The sequence below is a fragment of the Vulpes vulpes genome, chromosome 2 (genome assembly GCF_048418805.1).
Source record: "Vulpes vulpes isolate BD-2025 chromosome 2, VulVul3, whole genome shotgun sequence".
NCBI classification, from domain to species: domain Eukaryota; kingdom Metazoa; phylum Chordata; class Mammalia; order Carnivora; family Canidae; genus Vulpes; species Vulpes vulpes.
In genome coordinates this window covers 44,788,844-44,807,369 of record NC_132781.1, presented here as the reverse complement: position 1 = coordinate 44,807,369, position 18,526 = coordinate 44,788,844, and the positions used below count along the sequence as shown (strand labels likewise).

The 18,526-nt window shown below is 43.8% G+C and overlaps 2 protein-coding genes across 6 annotated transcripts in view; one reads left to right on the top strand and one right to left on the bottom strand.

Moving 5' to 3' along the window:
• The window catches only part of GLOD4 (glyoxalase domain containing 4), a 21,603-nt gene extending 10,606 nt beyond the window's left edge, over positions 1-10,997 (bottom strand). Inside the window, exons 1-4 of one of the 3 annotated variants that reach the window (XM_026016083.2) lie at positions 10,830-10,997; positions 8,710-8,759; positions 8,019-8,139; positions 2,179-2,323 (exon numbers count right to left, since the gene is read on the bottom strand). In XM_026016083.2, the coding sequence (XP_025871868.1) occupies positions 2,179-2,323; positions 8,019-8,139; positions 8,710-8,759; positions 10,830-10,925 (412 nt within the window). In that variant the 5' untranslated portion in view covers positions 10,926-10,997. Of the gene's footprint in view, positions 1-2,178; positions 2,324-8,018; positions 8,140-8,709; positions 8,760-9,404; positions 9,606-10,829 lie in introns of those variants that run through there. The other 2 variants (XM_026016085.2, XM_072747918.1) reach the window with 2 other exon arrangements.
• Positions 10,980-18,526, top strand: MRM3 (mitochondrial rRNA methyltransferase 3). 3 transcript variants are annotated; one of them, XM_026016080.2, is made up of 4 exons: positions 10,980-11,335; positions 11,588-11,832; positions 14,537-14,704; positions 17,219-18,526. In XM_026016080.2, the coding sequence occupies exons 1-4, from the start codon at positions 11,022-11,024 to the stop codon at positions 17,761-17,763; spliced, it is 1,272 nt and encodes a 423-aa protein (XP_025871865.1). In that variant the 5' UTR covers positions 10,980-11,021; the 3' UTR covers positions 17,764-18,526. The 3 variants fall into 3 exon arrangements, with proteins under 3 accessions (XP_025871865.1, XP_025871867.1, XP_025871866.1); XM_026016081.2 differs by having other exon boundaries at positions 11,016-11,431; XM_026016082.2 differs by lacking the exon at positions 11,588-11,832 and having other exon boundaries at positions 10,998-11,335.

Below are 18,526 nucleotides of genomic sequence, written 5' to 3'. Positions count from 1 at the left end.
TATTTTTTGCAAAAAAGATAAAAGTTATACTGGAAGATTTAACATTATTGAAAATGTTTCTATTGTAAGGTGATCTTCTGAAGAGCTGCTCTATGATAAATTCAGTACATTTTTCTTTGGTTTTCACTGCCTCAGCCCCATTTGCTAGAATAGCAATACAATGATGAAGGCAAATTGTTTCTAACAGGTGCCTCTGCCTGGCAGACTGTTAGTTTTCCCTGTTCACTAAGAAATGAACAAATTCCAGCCAACTGGGTCCCTGAGGGATGAAGAACAGGAATGGCAACAAGTGGGTGAGACTGCCCAGGACCCAGTTATTCAAAGGAAGACTGGACACCAACCAGGCCAATAGATTTGACTTTATTACCTACCAGTCGGAAATTAATTTCCTAAAAGCATGATCATTCCAAAGGAAAAAAAATCTTAGGATTGTGAGGCTTTCCATTATTTTATGTATTGAAACATCATTAAAACTAGAGGAAAAAATGCACAGTGGAGTTAGTGGCAGGAGTTAAGCTTTAAAGTTTAATTTTTGCTTTATATGCAAGAATCACCCATCAATAAAAATAAATAAAAATCCCTTACATCACCAGTGAAGTACAGAAATACCATCTGGCAATAAGTCCTACAGCACCAGTCTAACCTCCCGTACTGGAACAGATCATTCTTTCCTTTGTTGAGTTCCAGATGAAAAGCAAGTAGCATTATACACACAGTAAGATTCAGTACAAGGGGCATTTGGGCACTGACACAGACCAGTGAAAGAGAATATATGTCTCCCATTTCAGGTCCATTTAGCGAAGTGTGCTCATAGACTGAAATGCAGGCAGAACCGCCTTTATTATTCACTAGTTTTCTGCTGTTGTTTTTCTTTCGGCAGAGCAGATAGCAGAACATGCAGGAAATACACATATAATGAGTATGCTTCTGCGGTAAATGAAACATGTTATGCAAAGTTTCTTTCCGCACGTCAGTTAGCCTACAGGGTTTCTCACCTCCATTCCACCCTCACTCACCTAATACTAGCACTATAGTTTGGGAAACTAACATGGGCTGGAGAGACAGGACCAACCGGTCTAAAGATAATCCTTTTTTTTTAAGACTTTATTTATTTATTTGAGAGAGACACAGAGCGAGCAAGCGAGAGAGAGAGAGAGAGAGAGAGAGAGAGAGAAAGCACAAGGCGGGGAGAAGAGCAGAGGGAGAGGAAAAGCAGGCTTCCTGCTGAGCAGGGAGGCCTATGTGGGGTTCAATCCCAGGACCCTGGGATCATGACCTGAGCTGAAGGCAGACACTTAACCGACTGACCCAACCAGGTACTCCGGTCTAAGGATAATCCTATTTTCCTTAGCAGTGATTTATTCAGGGGCAGGAGTGTGAATCAAATCTGACCAAGAAGTCCGAAGGAAGCTTCTAGGAAAGTTTTGGCTTTGCTTTTAATAAAAAGCCACAGAAGTCAGTCTCTCCCACCCCTGTCAGATGAGAATGTGGAAGCATGTAGCCCTAACTGCTACTGGCATCCACCCAACAACCACAAGGGCACTGGCTCTAGAAGTAGACTCCTGTGGACAAAAGGATGGAGAGACAGAGAGAAGTTGGATTCTTGATGCCACTGCTGAGATGCTGAATCAACTAACTCACAGAATACCTGCTCTGTGAGCTAAAGCATTTTCTCATTGTTCATGTTAGAGATCAGTTTTCTGTGACAGCTTAAAGTATTCTAAATAGATATATTACCAGCATAATAGAACCAGAGTCAGTTTAGAGCCCCTAGAATTATGCACTCAAGTTCTAATATGAAAATATGATTTGTTGGGGTGCTTAGGTGGCTCAGTCGGTTAAGGTTGGACTTTTGATTTAGGCTTAGGTTGTAACCTCAGGGTCGTAAGATTGAGCCCTACATGGGGCTCTGCACCAGGTGTGGAGCCTGCTTAAGATTCTCTCTCTCCCTCTGTCTCTACCCTTCCTCCCCCCTGCACACACACACTCTATTTCTATATCTCTAAAAAAAGGAGAAAAAGAAAGAAATAGGATTTCTCAAAAAATAAGAAACACTGGCTTGGGAAAGACATCATGTCAATATAGAAAGACTCCATAGGAGAAAGAAATCCAGTTCCTCTCTTGTTTCATCAAAGATATGGTTAGAAACAGGGCTTTTATTAGTCCGGGTATAATTACCTGACTCAGGTGGACTGTGATCCTGCAGATAGAACTTATATCCTCCTGGGGCCTCGGTTTCAAAAATACCTTCTGTAACTTCACTGAGAGGCCACTCCAGCTTCCTGGCATTGCAGACAGCTTGGCTGGAAACGAGTGTGATACCCTATGACAAACAACAGTATCACCAACCGTATAACCACAGATCTTTTCTAGAACAAGATAAGGCAAAACCCCACTGCCTTTACATCAATGCACCTAGATTTAATTTATTTGGAATTAAATTTGGATTTAATTCCAAATTTTCTTCCAGTGATTTTTATTTTTTTATTTTAAGATTTTATTTATTCAGGAAGTACACACAGAGAGCTAGGCAGAGGGAGAAGCAGGCTCTCTGCAGGGAGCCCGATGTGGAACTCGATCCCAGGACCCCAAGATCACAACCTGAGTCAAAGGCAGATGCTCAACCACTGAACCACTCAGTTGCCCCTCCACTGATTTTTTAAAAGGTTTTATTTATTTATTTGAGAGAGAAAATGTACACATGCACATAAGCAGGGGGAATAGCAGAGGGAGAAGAAGCAGGCTCCCCACTGAGCAGGGAGCCTGACTTCATGACCTAAGCCTAGGCCAGACAGATGCTTAACTGACTGAGCTACCTACGCGCCCATCTTCTAGTGATTTTATTTACTTACTTATTTGTTTATTTATTTTTAAATATTTTATTTATTTATTCATGAGAGACACAGAGAGAGAGGCAGAGACACAAGCAGAGGGAGAAGCAGGCTCCACGCAGGGAGCCCGACGTGGGACTCGATCCCGGGGCCCCAGGATCATGCCCTGGGCTGCAGGCGGTGCTAAACCGCTGTGCCACCGGGGCTGCCCCCCCCCCTTTTTTTTTTTTTTAAGATTCTAGTGATTTTAAAGTAGGTTTTGGACATACTTCTTTTACAAAGATCCCAAATGTTGTGAATTGTAGGACAGAAGTTCAAAGGCTAGAGAAGTCTGGTCATTTTATTTTATTTTAAAAAGGATTTTATTTATTGGGGTACCTAGATGGCTCAGTGGCTGAGGGTTTGCCTTTGGCTCAGGTTGTGATCCTGGGGTATGGGATGGAGTCCTACATTGGGTTCCCTGCAGGAAGACTGCTTCTCTCTCTGCCTATGTCTGTGCCTCTCTCTCTCTCTTAGGAATAAATAAATAAAATCTTTTTTAAAATTTTTGTTTGAGAGAGAGAGAGCACACCTGCGCAAGAAGGGGAAGGAGGAAAAGGGAAAGAGGGAGAAGCGGACTCCTCACTGAGTAGGGAGCCTGACATGGAGCTCTATTCCAGGACCCCAAGATCACAGCCTGAGCCAAAGGCAAACCCTTAACCGACTGAGCCACCTGGGTGCCCCAAGAGGTTTGATCTTTTTATTTTTTTTTTAACAATTTTATTTATTTATTCATGAGATAGAGCGGGGGGGGGGGGAAAGGCACAGGTAGAGGGAGAAGCAGGCTCCATGCAGGGAGCCTGACATGGGACTTGATCCCAGGTCTCCAGGATCACACCCTGGGCTGAAAGCGGCGCTAAACCGCTGAGCCACCTGGGCTGCCCCCGGTTTAATCATTTTGATACCAAAGATAATCTCTTAATTTTAAAGATCTAGGGACACCTGGGTGGCTCATCGGTTGCGTGGCTGCCTTCAGCTCAGGGCATGATCCTAGGATCCAGGATTGAGTCCCACTTCGGGCTCCCTTCGAGGAGCCTGCTTCTCCCTCTGCCTATCTCTCTGCCTCTCTCTGTGTGTGTCTCTCATGAATAAATAAATCTTTAAGACAAGTTTTTTCAAGATCTCGTCAGAGAAATTTCAATCTTACCTTGGTTTGCCAACTACCTACTTAAGATGTTCTATTTTTATTTTCACTTTTTTAAACAAAAAAATTTAAACCAATTATCAAGGTATTATGTAAATTTAACCAAAACACCTAAAAATGTACACTGTGTCTTCTGATAAGACCAGCTGCATTTCTAATTTGGATCACCATAATGGCCTGTCTTTCCCTGAGTCTTGTCAATCCATCGTCCACTCTGTAGCCAAAGTAAATTTTCTGAAACAGACTCTACCCTCAAGACAGCAACCTTATGTGGTTTTTGCCCTGCTTAAAACCCTTGATAGCTCATCATTTCACTCAGGGATGGCTCCTAATGGTCTGAAAAGCCCAACACAATCTGATATCATGTCTTTTCTGACCCCATCTCCTCCCACTTTCCCCTTGCTCTATTCCAGGCATCTGGCCTCCTTGCATTTTCTTGAACATAACTAAGTGCTCTTTGAGGGCTTCTGCACAGGCTCTTCTATCTGGATTGCTGTTCCTTGTAATATCCACATGGCTAACTCTCTTCTCTCCTGTGAGACTTTCCTCAAATGTCACCTCTTCAACATCCTCCTTAAAATTAAAACCAGCCATCTGTTCCATGCTCCTCATCCCTTCCTCTGCTCTGTACTTTTCCAACAACAATGATCTCCTTTAAAACAACATATTATATGATCTATTTATTCTATATATTATATATTGTCAGGCCCTGATTCCCTCCCCTGCCAGGCATAGATTTTTGTCTGTTTTGTTCACTAGTTATCCAAGGTTCCTGGAACCATGCTAGCACAGAGCAGTCACTCAATAAGTATATGTTGTATGAATAAATACCACAATAAATAATTTAATACATAGTTCATTTAACATGTTTGTTAGCTAACACACATGTCAACTAAATTCCTAGGTGTGAAACTTCAAGGTCCAAGGTCAAATGCATTAATTATTTTGATATTGCCAAACTGAGGCTGTAGTAATTTATACTCTTATAAGTAATGTATGAGGGATAGTTGTCTAACACCCTTTCTAACACAGTGTCATCACACTTGTTGATTTTTATCAATCTAATAGGTGAAAAATGACAGCTTGGCAGTTGATCATCTTTTTCAGTGTTTGAGAGACATTTCTAATTTATTTTCTATGGCTATCTGTTCATAGTTTTTGCCCCTTTAAAAAAATTAAATCTTAAAAAAGGATCAACAACTTATTTATTTGAAAGACAGAAAGAGAGAGGGAGAAAGAGAGAAGGAGGGGCAGAGGAAGAGGGAGAGAATCTCAAGGAGACTCTCAGCTGAGCATGGAGCCAGATGCGGGGCTTGATCTCATGACCCTCAGATCATGACCTAAGGCAAAATCTGATCACTAACCAGATTGGACACTAACTGACTGAACCACCCAGGCACCTGTGATCCTCTTCTTTTTAATGGATGGGAACTCTTTATATAAATGGGAGTTCTATGTGACCTGTTTTTCTTTTTGTTCCATGAACTGAGGAGCACAGAAGGTCCTTGCATTAGGGATATTTTAATACCAGAGTCTTTCAAAAAGACCCACAGTGGAGCAGCCCTGCTGTTCTCCACCTGCGTGACCTTTAACTCCTACAGCACCATCAATCAACATCTGTCTTGAGCTGGTGAAATGTTGATGGTGCCAAGATGGTTTTGCTCTTTTTTCTCTCCCTGATTTAAATTTGGAGAGTAAGGAAAAGATAAGGAAAAACACAAAGACATTTTCATTTACACTGAAATCACCAAATCCTTTTAACTCTATTTCCTAAACATCTCTCAAATCTCTCCATCTCCCACTACTACCACATTAGTTAAGGGACTTCTAGTCCCTTTGAGCTAGTCTCCTCACTTTTAGTTTTGCTTCCTTCCAACCCAATCTCAATGCTCCAGCAAGGCAGATTCTTGCACACCACAAATACTAGTCATTCCTCTGCTTTAAAAATTGCTTCACTTGGGACACCTGGGTGACTCCGTGATTGAGCATCTGCCTTTGGCTCAGGGCATGATCCTGAGAATCTTGGGATCAAGTCCTGCATTGGGCTCCCTACGGGGAGCCTGCTTCTCCCTCTATGTCTCTGCCTCTCCTTCTCTGTGTCTCTCATGAATAAATAAATAAAATCTTTTAAAAAATTGCTTCACTGTTTTTTTTTTCACTGTTTTTAGAGCAAAGTGTCAACACTCTTAATATGATGTGGCCCCAGCTTACTTCTCCAGCCTCATCTCTACTCACTTCCTCTTCACACACTTAGCTTCAGGTAGACTGAGCTATTCACATCTCCCTGACTGCTGGGCTCTCTCTCACCTCCAACCCTGTGCACATGCTGAGGACACCCATCTCATCCTCCCATCTCCACCCCACTCCCTGGCTCAGGTGTCACTTCTGGGAAGCTTTCCCTGAACTCTCACTTCTTGGGGAGTAAGAAGGGACTTCCTCCTAGGTGTTCCCACATCTACCTATTCTTGCCTTAGCATTTATCACAATATATTTTTGGGTCTCTTTACTTGTTTCTCCCAATAGACAGGAAGCTTCTTAGGCCAGGGAACATGCTTCACTCTACTGTATCCCCAGGACTGAATCAAGTACATGACATGTGTAAGTCACAATAAATATCTATTAAGTGAATAAATTAGGGCTACCTGAGTGGCTCAGCCGGTTAAGCATCCGATTCTTGATTTTGGTTCAGGTCATAATCTCACAGTTGTGAGACTGAAGCCCTCATTAGGCTCTGTGCTTGGATGTGGAGCCTACTTGAGACTCTCTCTCCCTCTCTCTCTAATAAAAATGAATGAACAAATAAATGAATGAATTAGCGAGAGACACGAAGAATGAGAAATAGTAAAACAAAGACACGAATACATTAAACCTGAATCATCCTTTTCATTTACAAAACACTTTCATAGATATTTGATTCTCATAAAACTTCCATTTAACTGTGATTATTATTATTTTTTTTTTAAAGATTTTATTTATTTATTCATGAGAGACACAGAGAGAGAGAGAGGCAGAGACACAGACAAAGGGAGAAACAGGCCTCATGGAGGGAGCCTGATGTGGGACTCGATCCCTGGTCCCCAGGATCAGGCCCTGGGCTGAAGGCGGCACTAAACTGCTGAGCCACCGGGGCTGCCCTGTCATTATTATTTTGACATGAGTTAAGAGGAATAGCAAGATCCAATGACCAAAATAACTGGCATGAGGTAGATTTACTCAGTAGATACTGAGAGAAAACTAGTTACTCTTATCTTGCTGTGTATTTGGGGCCAGTGACATTCTAGCTAGTACACAGTAGCTACCCAGTAAGAGGCAGATACTGTAACTATTAGATGCACCCTAACTTGAACTCTTGCATGAATGAAGGAATGAATGCAGTATATGCAATGCCTCCTTCTCTCTCCTTAAAAGTGTCTCATGTTTTTCTCTGACTAGTACTGGCCATAATAGTACAGCCTAATCCTAATGGTTCACAAAGAGAAAACATTTCTCTGGTCTAAAAGTATTTCTCTAACCCTTCTATCTATCTCTCAAGGTTCAGTCATTCTGCTAGAGGAGTCTTGTCTCCCTCAAAGCTGTCTCTGAGTCTTGAGTTTGACTCCTAAACATGGAAGAACATATTTCATCCTGATGTCAGCTCTAAGACAGGTGCATGAGCAGTTTTTCTTCCTAATAGAAAACATAAAACTCATCACTTGCCTGCACTCAAAAGCAATCAATTCAGCAGCCATAATACCCAACGTTGTATCAGGGACTGCAATAAGAGGTACACCCAAGGGCGCCTGAGTGGCTCAGTAGGTTAAGTGTCTGTCTTCAGCTTAGGTCATGATCCCGGGGTCCTGGGACTGAGTCCCACCTTGGCTTGCTGCTAAATGGGGAGTCTACTTCTTCCTCTCCCTCTGTCCCTCCCCCTGCTTGTGCATGCTCTCTCTCAAGTAAATAAAATCTTTAAAAAAAAGGGGGGGGGGGGGCTCAGCCAAAACTGGCTAGAATAAAATGACATTTACCATGAAGTCATTGCCAAGCTTGTAGTGTCCGATGCCATAATTATAAGTCAATTCTGCAACAAAATGATCATCTTCAGGTCCAAATCCCACCATTGTTTTACTCCATTTCCCATCATAAGGCCTAGAAAAATTCAAGTAAATGAACCCAGTGAACACAGATAAAATCTATCTCAGGTCTCCCCTAAGGAGCTCTTGGGACAGAGTAGTGGGTAGTCAGTCCCCTCTGGTCCTCTAAGTACCTGTAAGGATGAGATGACCTCTCAGCTGGTGCTGATGGCAAGTATGAACAGTGTTCATGGGCCTCACCACCAGAAGCTCCAAAGACCATCTGTCCGGCACTTATTTGAGGAAAAATTCGTTTACCTTTTCTTTAAAGTAGGGGACACACTCCTGTAAAGATACTTCTATAACCTTTTATTTATTTATTTATTTTTTGCATATCTATCAACAAGAATGCAATTCTCATTAGGCCTTGGAATTTTCCAGCTTGCTCTGGCTACTGAGCTAAGGAATACTAGATATGACATTGCTTCAATTACAGTATACATTTATTTGTGTTTTTGAAGCTGCCACCCTGATTTATTGATTCTTGAATTTATTCCACTGCCTTACACTCACTTCAAGAAACTGTCTTCTGTTCTCCAGGGGTATTCAGAGCCTAAAGGAGATTTTAAGAAACAAGGTGTCATACCCATTACAGGCAGCTTTGCAGCCTTCTTCAAATTCCTCATGCCGCAGAATCTGGTAAGGGAATTAGAATATACTGTAAAATGTTACCAGTACCGTACACAGCTTATTTAGCACAAGCTAAAATGTTAAAACACAGACATTTATAATTTGTAAGATTTACTTCTAAAACAAACAAAAGACAATGAGCTTTACATCTTTCCCAGACTGGAAGTAAGAAGTAAGGAAGAACAGTTTGACATCAAGGGTCAGGCAACCAAGCTTGTGAAATTTACTTAGATTGGGAAGCAGTGCTGTGGAGTTAAAATAAAAACAACAACACAAAGAAACAAAGTATAGCCTTCAGCATTAGAGAATTCTGATTTGGAAATATGTCTGTCATCAATAGTTGTCTGAGATTGAGAACAGTAGGAACATTGCTTAGGGTCTGGGTCTCCCAACTTGTTGTGGAAATAGATAATTTAGGAAACCAATTGACACAGAACCCCCCACAGTAGCCTCTCAATGTTGTAGTGCCTATTCTCCTTTTTGATTCCCGTTGCTATTGCTCCGGGTCAAGTTCTTATCCGTTCTCTCCTACACTATTAAAAATTATCTTTACTGGTCTCTTTCCTTAATACCACCATAAAATTACATCCCTCATGCACTGCTCTGATTACATCATTACCCTGTTCTAAAATGCGAGAACTCCCTACTTACTGTGCCATAAAATCCAAATTCCTCCATATTCAAGATACCATCAGAAGTAGTCCCAGGAGCGCCTGGGTGGCTCAGTTGGTTAAGTGTCTGCCTTCAGCTCAGGTCATGTTCTCCAGCTCCTGGGATCAAGCCTGGTGTTGGGAGCCTGCTTCTCCCTCTCCTCCTCCCTCTTCCCTCTTGCTCTCTCTCAAATAAATAAATAAGTAATCTTAAAAAAAAAAAAAAAAAAAAAAGGTAGTCCTAACCTATTTGTCCTGTATCCCACCTCAATTTCAACAAAGTAATCTAAGCTAAAGGCACAGAAAACTAGTGGTGTTTTCCAAACATACCTTATTTTTTCACTGGCTCTTCCAGTTTTCCTAGTACACTCCTCCCTCTAATCTTTGTTTGTGGAAATCTTACCTATCTTTACATATCAACTCAAATTCAATTCTCTGTGGATTATTTCCTGACAACTCAGGCTGAAATTAAATCTTTCCTGTAGTATTTTTGTAATAATAGTGGTGGCTACTACTTATACAATACATATGATATATTAAATACCACACATATAACAGTGTTTAATCTTCACAACAACCCTTTAACCAATGAAGAAACACATTAAGGGAGAGTTTTGTGGTTTTCCCTCATTTATCAAGTTTTGATTTCCATTACTGTTAACTATATACAAATCAGCTCAACACAGGACCCTGAAACGAGGATGATATACTTTAAATGACTGACGAATTCGGGTAACTCCCTTGCATTCCACGTCTTCTTCACTCTCTACATTAAATTGCACTCTTGCACCTCTAAAGCCCTTGCTTGTCAGGAGCTCTTCCAATAGCTTCCACCTGCATTTGCCACGCAGGGATCCCTGCAAAATCGCAGCTGCTTAGGGCTGGAGAGGCCGCTTCCGGGTGTTAGAGAGAATGGGTACTGACTTCACAGTTAGATCTGGACTGCTAAAAGGAGGGCCGGTGCAATCACCCAGAGAGTGAATATCCTAGCGACCAGAAGCCTTGAGAGAAGCAGAGCTCTAAATGGGCTGATTATCTAAATTGAAAGGCTCCAAACAGTAACTGAGTTATTTATTGTTCACTGGAGAAGTATTATATTGCTTTTTGTTTATGATCTTTCCCGCATGACTGGAAGCTCCACGAGGGCTGAGGCTCAGTATTTGTGAATGAACTTAAAAGCGTGAGGGCAAACAGTCGGAGACTAATAAAGGCCCCTTTCAAAGGTCATCTAACCCAACCAGAAACATGCAACGCTTCCTGGAGCTGAAGACCTGACAGGCTAATGCGGAGTCCAGGGCTAAGGTCTGACGCCCGGGCGCTGGCGGAGATTCACGGAACACCCATCTGTCCCCTCCTGGGGCTAGTGGGGCTCAGCGGTCCCGGCCACCCAACCTCGCGCGCCAGCCCCCCTCCGCCCCATCTGCACCTTCATCCCCAGGACATCGCGAAAGAAACGCGCCGTCTGGAAGCGGTTTCCCACTTTGAACACGAAGTGCAGAGCTCGACGAGTAGCCATAGCCATTAGCGAAACACACCGTCAGGACGCTGCGCCGGCCGGTCGTGACGTCACTGGTCCCCGCCGGCGCGCTTCCGTGACGCACGCACGGCGCGAGGGAAGATGGCGGCGTGGGTAAAGGGCTTGGGGTGGGTCACGCGGCCGCTCTTGTCGGTGGTCCGAACTTGGGACCTTGACGCGCGGCGCTGGGTCCGGGCGCTACGGCGGAGCCCGGTGAGGGTGGTGTTTCCATCCGGACAGGCGGGGGGACGGAAGCCTGGTCCTGAGAAGCAGCCCCGGAGGGCAGCGGCTGAGGCCAGTCCCCACGAGCAGCGACAGAAGCCGCCGCTTCAGGTGTCCGCATCCCAGACGTCCTGCGCCTGGGAAGAGTCAGGGCTTCGCTATGATAAGGCTTTGCCCGGGGACAGAAGGCTGAGGTGATGTGTTCCTGAGACTTGTCATGTATTCCCGTTTCTCTCCCCGCCTGCCAGCGGGACCTTAACCCGTTTTTTCCTTTTGGAGGACTTCTCCCGGTACAACTTTCTGGTTTTTATTATGCATGGAGGGCAAAATAAGTGTTTTCTTTAGAATTCGTTTTTTTATGTCTATGAAGCTCTTTATGTCTCTTAGAACTAGGTGTGTTTTGGTAACAAGGATGTTAGTAATTACTTTCTTGTTTCCACCCACAGCAGTGTAATGACAATAGTTAAGTCCAGGCCATTTCGGGAAAAGCAAGGAAAGATCCTGCTGGAAGGTCGCAGGCTTATTGCAGATGCTCTCAAGGCTGGTGCTGTGCCAAAAGTTTTCTTCTTTAGCCGTCTGGAGTACATAAAGGAGCTTCCCATTGATAAGCTGAAAGGTGTCAGTCTCATTAAGGTGAAATTTGAAGATATCAAGGATTGGTCCGACCTAGTAACTCCACAAGGAATAATGGGTCAGTACTTATACAATATGTCACTAGAAGTAGAGATCTAGGATTACTTATTCATAATTGTCTTAGGGCAACAAATTTTATTTGAACCAAATTCAAAATGTTTTAAGACACTCAGATAAATACAGTTCTCAGATCTGTGCGTCTTACAGTATTTTCAGTGGAAGCTGCAGTTTTTTTGTCATCTGTATTGTGGCTTTTTATAGTCTCTAGGAATAACCATTGTTCTTTGAACATTGTATTTTTTTAGGTCACTTTTCAACCTTCAATGTCCAGCTAAAATTTAAGAAAATGTTTATTAAAGTATTTAGCTCTCCATTTGTCCAAGACCTCTGCCAGTATGGTGATACCTCTGTCTTTAACCCTCTTTTTGTAGAAGCATGTCTTTTTTTTTTTTACATTTTCTTTTCTTTTTAAGATTTTATTTATTTATTCAGAGAGACACAGAGAGAGAATGAAAGGCAGAGACACAGGCAGAGGGAGAAGCAGGCTCCATGCAGAGAGCCCGACGTGGGACTCTATCCAGGGTCTCCAGGATCACACCCTGGGCTGCAGGCGGCGCTAAACCACTGCACCACCGGGGCTGCCCAGTATTTACTGTAGAAGCATGTCTAAGCAGAAAGCTTTGAGCTTATTACCCTGCTTAGCTCATTGAATAAGAAACTGTATTTGGTTGAATCAAAAAAGATTCTAATAGACTGTGGTGTCTATTAGCACTTAGGGTTTAGTTTTCTAAATATGGAAAAACTAAATTTACATCTTTTTGACATTGGAATTATATCTTAGATCTGAGAATTGAATGGCAGTTAAGTGTAGAGGTTCCTCTTGGATAGTAAGGGACAGTTGGGGCAGGCAGAGTTATTTTCAAGATTCTAATGTTTAGGCCAGGGTCTGTCTTTCTCTCTCTCTCTCTCTCTCTCTCTTTTTTAACTTATTTATTCATGAGAGACAGAGAGGCAGAGACGCAGGCAGAGGGTGAAGCAGGCTCCATGCAGGGAGCCTGATGTGGGACTTGATCCCAGGACCCCAGGATTACGCCCAGGGCCCAAGGTAGGTGCTAAACCTCTGAACCACCCAGGGATCCCCTAGGCCAGGGTCTCTGATGTCAGTTGTGCATGTGTTTCCTTGTGGGATAGTTCAGCTATTAGGAGAGGAAATTCTGGGGACCATCTCTCATTCTGTAATCCATTAAGTCATAGGGATGTGACCCTGGATTTAGAACGCTCCCCTAGGGTGGGGATTTGGGACTGCTAAAGCCCTCCACTTTAAGTATGTATGGTCTTGTTAGCTACACCTTTAATTCCCTACTCTATACTACAGTGCAAATATCACTCAATTTTTTTACCATGCTTGTCACTTTGCACATGTGTGCTAATAGTGGCCAGCCTATCCAGGACTCTAGCCTTCCTTGTTGTTATGACTGCTTTCATCATTTCATGTCTCTTAGAAATACATGTTATTTAGTTTATCCTTTTTTTTTTTTTAAGATTTTATTTATTTGTCAGCATAAGCAAGGCAGAGAAGGAGAGGGAGAAGCAGACTCCCCGCTGAGCAGGGAACACGATGTGGGGCTTGATCCAGAATGCTGGGATCATGACCTGACCTGAAGGCAGACACTTAACCAACTGAGCCACCAAAGTGCCCCTATTTAGCTTATCCTATGTTTTATTTAATGTTGGAGGGGTGGGGTATAGGGAGAAAGAGATAAGACTGCCTATCAGATTTCCAGTACATCTTTAAAATCCAGTAATGTAAGTAGGGCCTCTCTAGTAGAGAGCTCTGATCATTGCAGCCATTCAGGTAGAGGTTAAAGGACTCCTGAGGCCCCTGCCCCACTGAATGGTTTTAGAGCTAGCTATCTGTGGCTCCTAAGTGCAGGACCTTTCTACAGCACATGGATGCCTAGTATCATTCTAGTACCTTCATTGATGGGTTAGGTATAGGTATTTATGTGTTCTTGGTGTGAATACATTGGACTAGACTGGGGAGGGCAGTTTAAGAGTATTAACATTATGAGTGCACACACATCATATATCGATTTCACTTGTGGGCTTTCTCATAGGACATGTTTGGAGGTGTGCGTGTGCATAGAGAGTCCTACAGGGATGTTCATTGCAGGATTGTTTATAATAGGGAAAAATGGAAAATATGCTAAATGTCAGTTGGGGAAGAGCTAAATAAACATGGTATATTCATGTTACAAAATAACATACAGTAGTTAAAATAATGGTAGCTCTGAATGTATTGACTGGTAAGATATCTCATGTTACCAAATTGAATAAGATTACAGAATAATACATAGAGTATGAATCTTTTACATAAAAGAGAATAGCACCTATGCATGGGGAGATGTGTGTATATGCAGGTAGATGCATGGAACAGGTTCTGAAGGGATGTACCCTTTTTTTTTTTTTTTTTTGTTTAAGAGTATTAACATTATGAGTGCACACACATCATATATCGATTTCACTTGTGGGCTTTCTCATAGGACATGTTTGGAGGTGTGCGTGTGCATATAGTTGGCAAACAACTATAAGGGGGCAGGTATCACTGGTAGGACTTTATATATGAAGTTTTTCAATCAGAATGTATTCATGTATTACTTACATAATTGAGAATATAGAAAGATGGATAAATAAATGAAAAGCCAAATTTCTCCCCATGGTCCTGACGTCAGACTAGTAAATCCTCTGTTTTGTTTCCTCAGGGATTTTTGCCAAACCTGACCATGTGAAGATGACATACCCAGAGACTCAGCTCCGCCATTTACTACCCTTATTGTTGATTTGTGACAATCTCCGTGACCCCGGGAACCTGGGAACAATTCTGAGATCTGCGGCTGGGGCCGGCTGCAGCAAAGTGTTACTCACCAAAGGTCAGAGCACTTGTTGCTGGGTGGATGGGTTGGCTATTTGGTTCTTTTTTTTTTTTTTTTTAAGATTTTGTTTATTCATTCATAAGAGACACAGAGAGAGGCAGAGACATAGGCAGAGGGAGAAGCAGGCTCTCTGCAGGAGCCTGATGCAGGACTTCATCCTGGACCCCAGGATCACAATCTGAGCCAAAGGCAGACACTCAACCACTGAGCCACCCAGGCATCCCTCGGTTGGCCATTTGTAAGTGAGCTGGATCTATGGGCATACACACATGGATTTGAATCTTCGATCTGCCCCTTATTAGCTGTATGTCCGTGAGTGATATTCTGAGTGTCCATTTCCTCATCTGTAAAGTGGGCGTAACAGAATCTAGAATCTACCTAGTAAGGCTATTTTGAGGATTGAAATTACATACTCGGTGCTCTGCTTGCCATCTAAGTACTTAAGGAAATGTGGATTATCTTTCTAGTGCCTCGGGCGCCCTGAAATTGGGATGCATTTGTCTTAGCCTTGGGATGGGTCAAACATCCCCACACAAATTAGCCTCTTGACATTTCTCTTTTGTCATCAGAAACGGAATGAGTAGGGGGCGCTTGGTTGGCTCAGTTGATTAAGCATCTGCCGTTGGCTCAGGTCATGATCCTGGGGTCCTGGGATTGAGCCCCAGGTCAGGCTCACTGCCCAGTGAGGAGTCTGTTTATCCCTCTCTCTTAACTCTCACATCCTTCCTTGTGCTCTCTTGCTCATTCTCTTGTTCTCTCTAATAAATAAAATCTTTTAAAAAGAAAGAAAAATGGGATAACTAGGCTTGGTTCTAAAGAGACTTGCCTAACACACGGGACATACCTAAAATGCCTCTCACAACTTGCAGGGAGGGAGAAGATCATTCATTGAAAATACTCAAGCTATCATTCACTATAAACTAATAATACCTGCTGCTGAGACTTGCCTCAGTTGCTCCTGTTAACCCTTCGTCCCTGTCACTCTTTGTTGGAATAGATGGAGCAGATATGAAGATGCCAGTATGAGAGCTAGATGCTGGGGTTCCATCATCAGTACCCACTTACCTAACCCATCGTTGAGAGCTCTGAGAGCTGGTGTGGTTTTGGAAACATACCTATATCTTCTGAACAATGCGGTTTCTACATTGATGATGGTGGCTAGTATATAGGAGGTGGGGAATGAATAGGGAACACTTGATGTGGTGCCCAGTATGGAGGACATGAGGATGAAAGGGGAAATCTCTTGTCCCTTACTTCCCACCAGGGCAGAGGTCAGACTAGATGGCTTCCCTTATGAGTCTCGGGCCCCTCTTCTTCCCTCCCTCACCCCCAGCTTCTTGATCTAGTGCCCACCTCCCATCTCCGGCTCCCTGCAGTGATTGAGGATGCCTGTGGTTGGTACAACGTGTGGCAGTGTTCCATTCTTTGTGTTTTACTTTCCTTTTAAAGTTTGGTTTGCCTGTTTACTCTGTCTAGAAGTTAGGTTAAGTTTTGCAGCAGCTTACAATTCAGAGTTGTGCTATGAGGTAGGAGAGGGTAGGTAGCAGGTATGTGGTGCCTCAGCCCTGCTGTTTCTCCCAGCCTGTGGTCCTGGGAAAGGCCACACAGAAGTGGCTTGGTTTAGCATGCGACTATGTATAAAAGAAGAGTTCTTTTAGCCTTCTTTCTGTGTTGAGAGGCTGTGTGTGTGTGTGAAAGAGAAGGCTGTCACCCTGGTGGCTCTCCCTGGATTACTGTTATTATCCCCATCTACTTCCCCCTCTCTGGCGTCTTCCCTGCTCTGGTGCGGATTCAACATAGAAGCCAAATGGGCCTTTCTAAAACATACATCAGATTCTACCACTACTTGGCTTAAAATCCTTGACCCCATTATATTGTCTAATGGATAAAATCCCATCCTTCCTCTGCTTGGCATACCTACCCTTCTTCATATTGGTCCTTGCCTGCTTCCAGCCTCCTGTCCCACTATGCCCCCTGGCTGGATCACTTTACTGTCTGAGCTGTGGCATTCTCCCCCTCCTCTAACTCCCCGGCCTTTCTTTGACAGCTTCATCCTGTCCTCTGAGATCCAACTCAGTGTCATGTTCTGTGGGATGTTTTTCCTGGTAGCTCTACTTTGTACAGGGTTTTTTTGGTCACCATGTTCATGCCTCATTTGTATCAGTTACTGATACTGTAGTTAGGTGATTAGATACTGTCCCAGCACCATCGCCCACTATCCACGGGCCCCATGAGGTTTGGGATTTGAATGCTCTTTGCATCTCCTGTAGAGTGTCTGGCCCAGGTGTATGGTAATGTTGAAGGGATGAAAGAAGTCTGTTTCAGTACTAGCTGGAGTTCCCTCTGCTAGACATCACCATAGTTGGGGAAGTAGAGGTTCCAGCTATGAAGAAGGCTGCAGTAGAACATTTTTTGCTTTCTTTCCTGATCTAGAATTAATCTGATTTATTTTAAAGTCCCCTTGTCTGGGAAGGTTTGTAATCTTAATTGGATCCTGTCTCTATTTTCTAGGCTGTGTGGATCCCTGGGAGCCCAAAGTGCTACGAGCAGCAATGGGTGCACATTTCCAGGTGCCCATCATCAATAACCTGGACTGGGAAACATTGCCCAACTACCTGCCCACTGACACCCGGGTCTACGTGGCTGACAACTGTGGCCTTTATGCCCAGGCCCAGATATCTAATAAAGCCAGTGACCACGGCTGGGTATGTGACCGACGACTCTCGAAGTTGCACAAGTATGAGGAGGAGGAAGAGGAGGAGGATCTAGAACCAGGAGCCAGTAAAGCCTGGCTCCCTGAACTTGAGGTCCAGAGTTACGACTTGGACTGGACAGAGGCACCAGCAGCTGTGGTGGTAGGTGGGGAGACCCATGGCGTGAGCCTGGAGTCCTTGCAGTTGGCCGAGAGCACCGGGGGCAAGAGGCTGCTGATCCCCGTTGTGCCTGGTGTGGACAGCTTGAACTCAGCTATGGCTGCAAGCATCCTGCTTTTTGAAGGGAGAAGACAGCTACGTGTAAGGGCGGAACACTTGAGCAGGGACAGGTGTTACCACTGAGAGGGAACATGGTAGTCAGTCCTTGATTTGAGGGGGTCCCTAGCTCCTCCTGCATTGTTAGGAGATAGAGTCAGTAACTGAGGCTTCCCAGGCCATACCCAGGAGGCAAGAGGTGTGCAAGGTGCTAACTGTACGGTTACTGGAAAAATAAGAATTTCCATGAATTTCTGCTTATTCTCAAAACTAACAAGGATGAGAATTCTTTCTGAGATTTCTCCCTGCTCCCTAGCAAAACTTCCTCTTGAGAGAACCCGGATATCAAAGCTGACTTGTGCCCCAAGCTGTGGCAGAGTGGGACTGTTTGATATGTTTGAGGGGAGAGGTTTTTTCAGGAACAATCTCTTTGGTTGGCTGTGCTGTCCAGGCTGATGGCCTGGAATCGCTGCTCTGGGCCCCACCGGTCTGGGCCATCCCCGGGGCCTCACACACATGTTCTGTGCAAGTGGCCCATGGGTTCTTCTTGAGACCCTCCGTGCTGTGTCAGCTTTGAGAAGGCAGAAGAGCCCAGAAGGGCTGAGGCCTGGGCCTCTAGTTCGCAGAGCTATAATGCCTGTCTCATGAGCAGGCTGAGGCAGCTCAGGGAACTGTACACTGGGGTCTGTGGACATTTGTTCTCTCAGCACTTTGGAAAAGTACTAAGCAAACAGAGGTCACTAAAAGGAAGTTCATGCCTTTCCACCATGAAACCAGTCTCCTGCAGCTTTCCCCTGCATTATTCTTCCCGCGGATTTTTGTTACAAAATAAAGATCAAAGAATAACAAA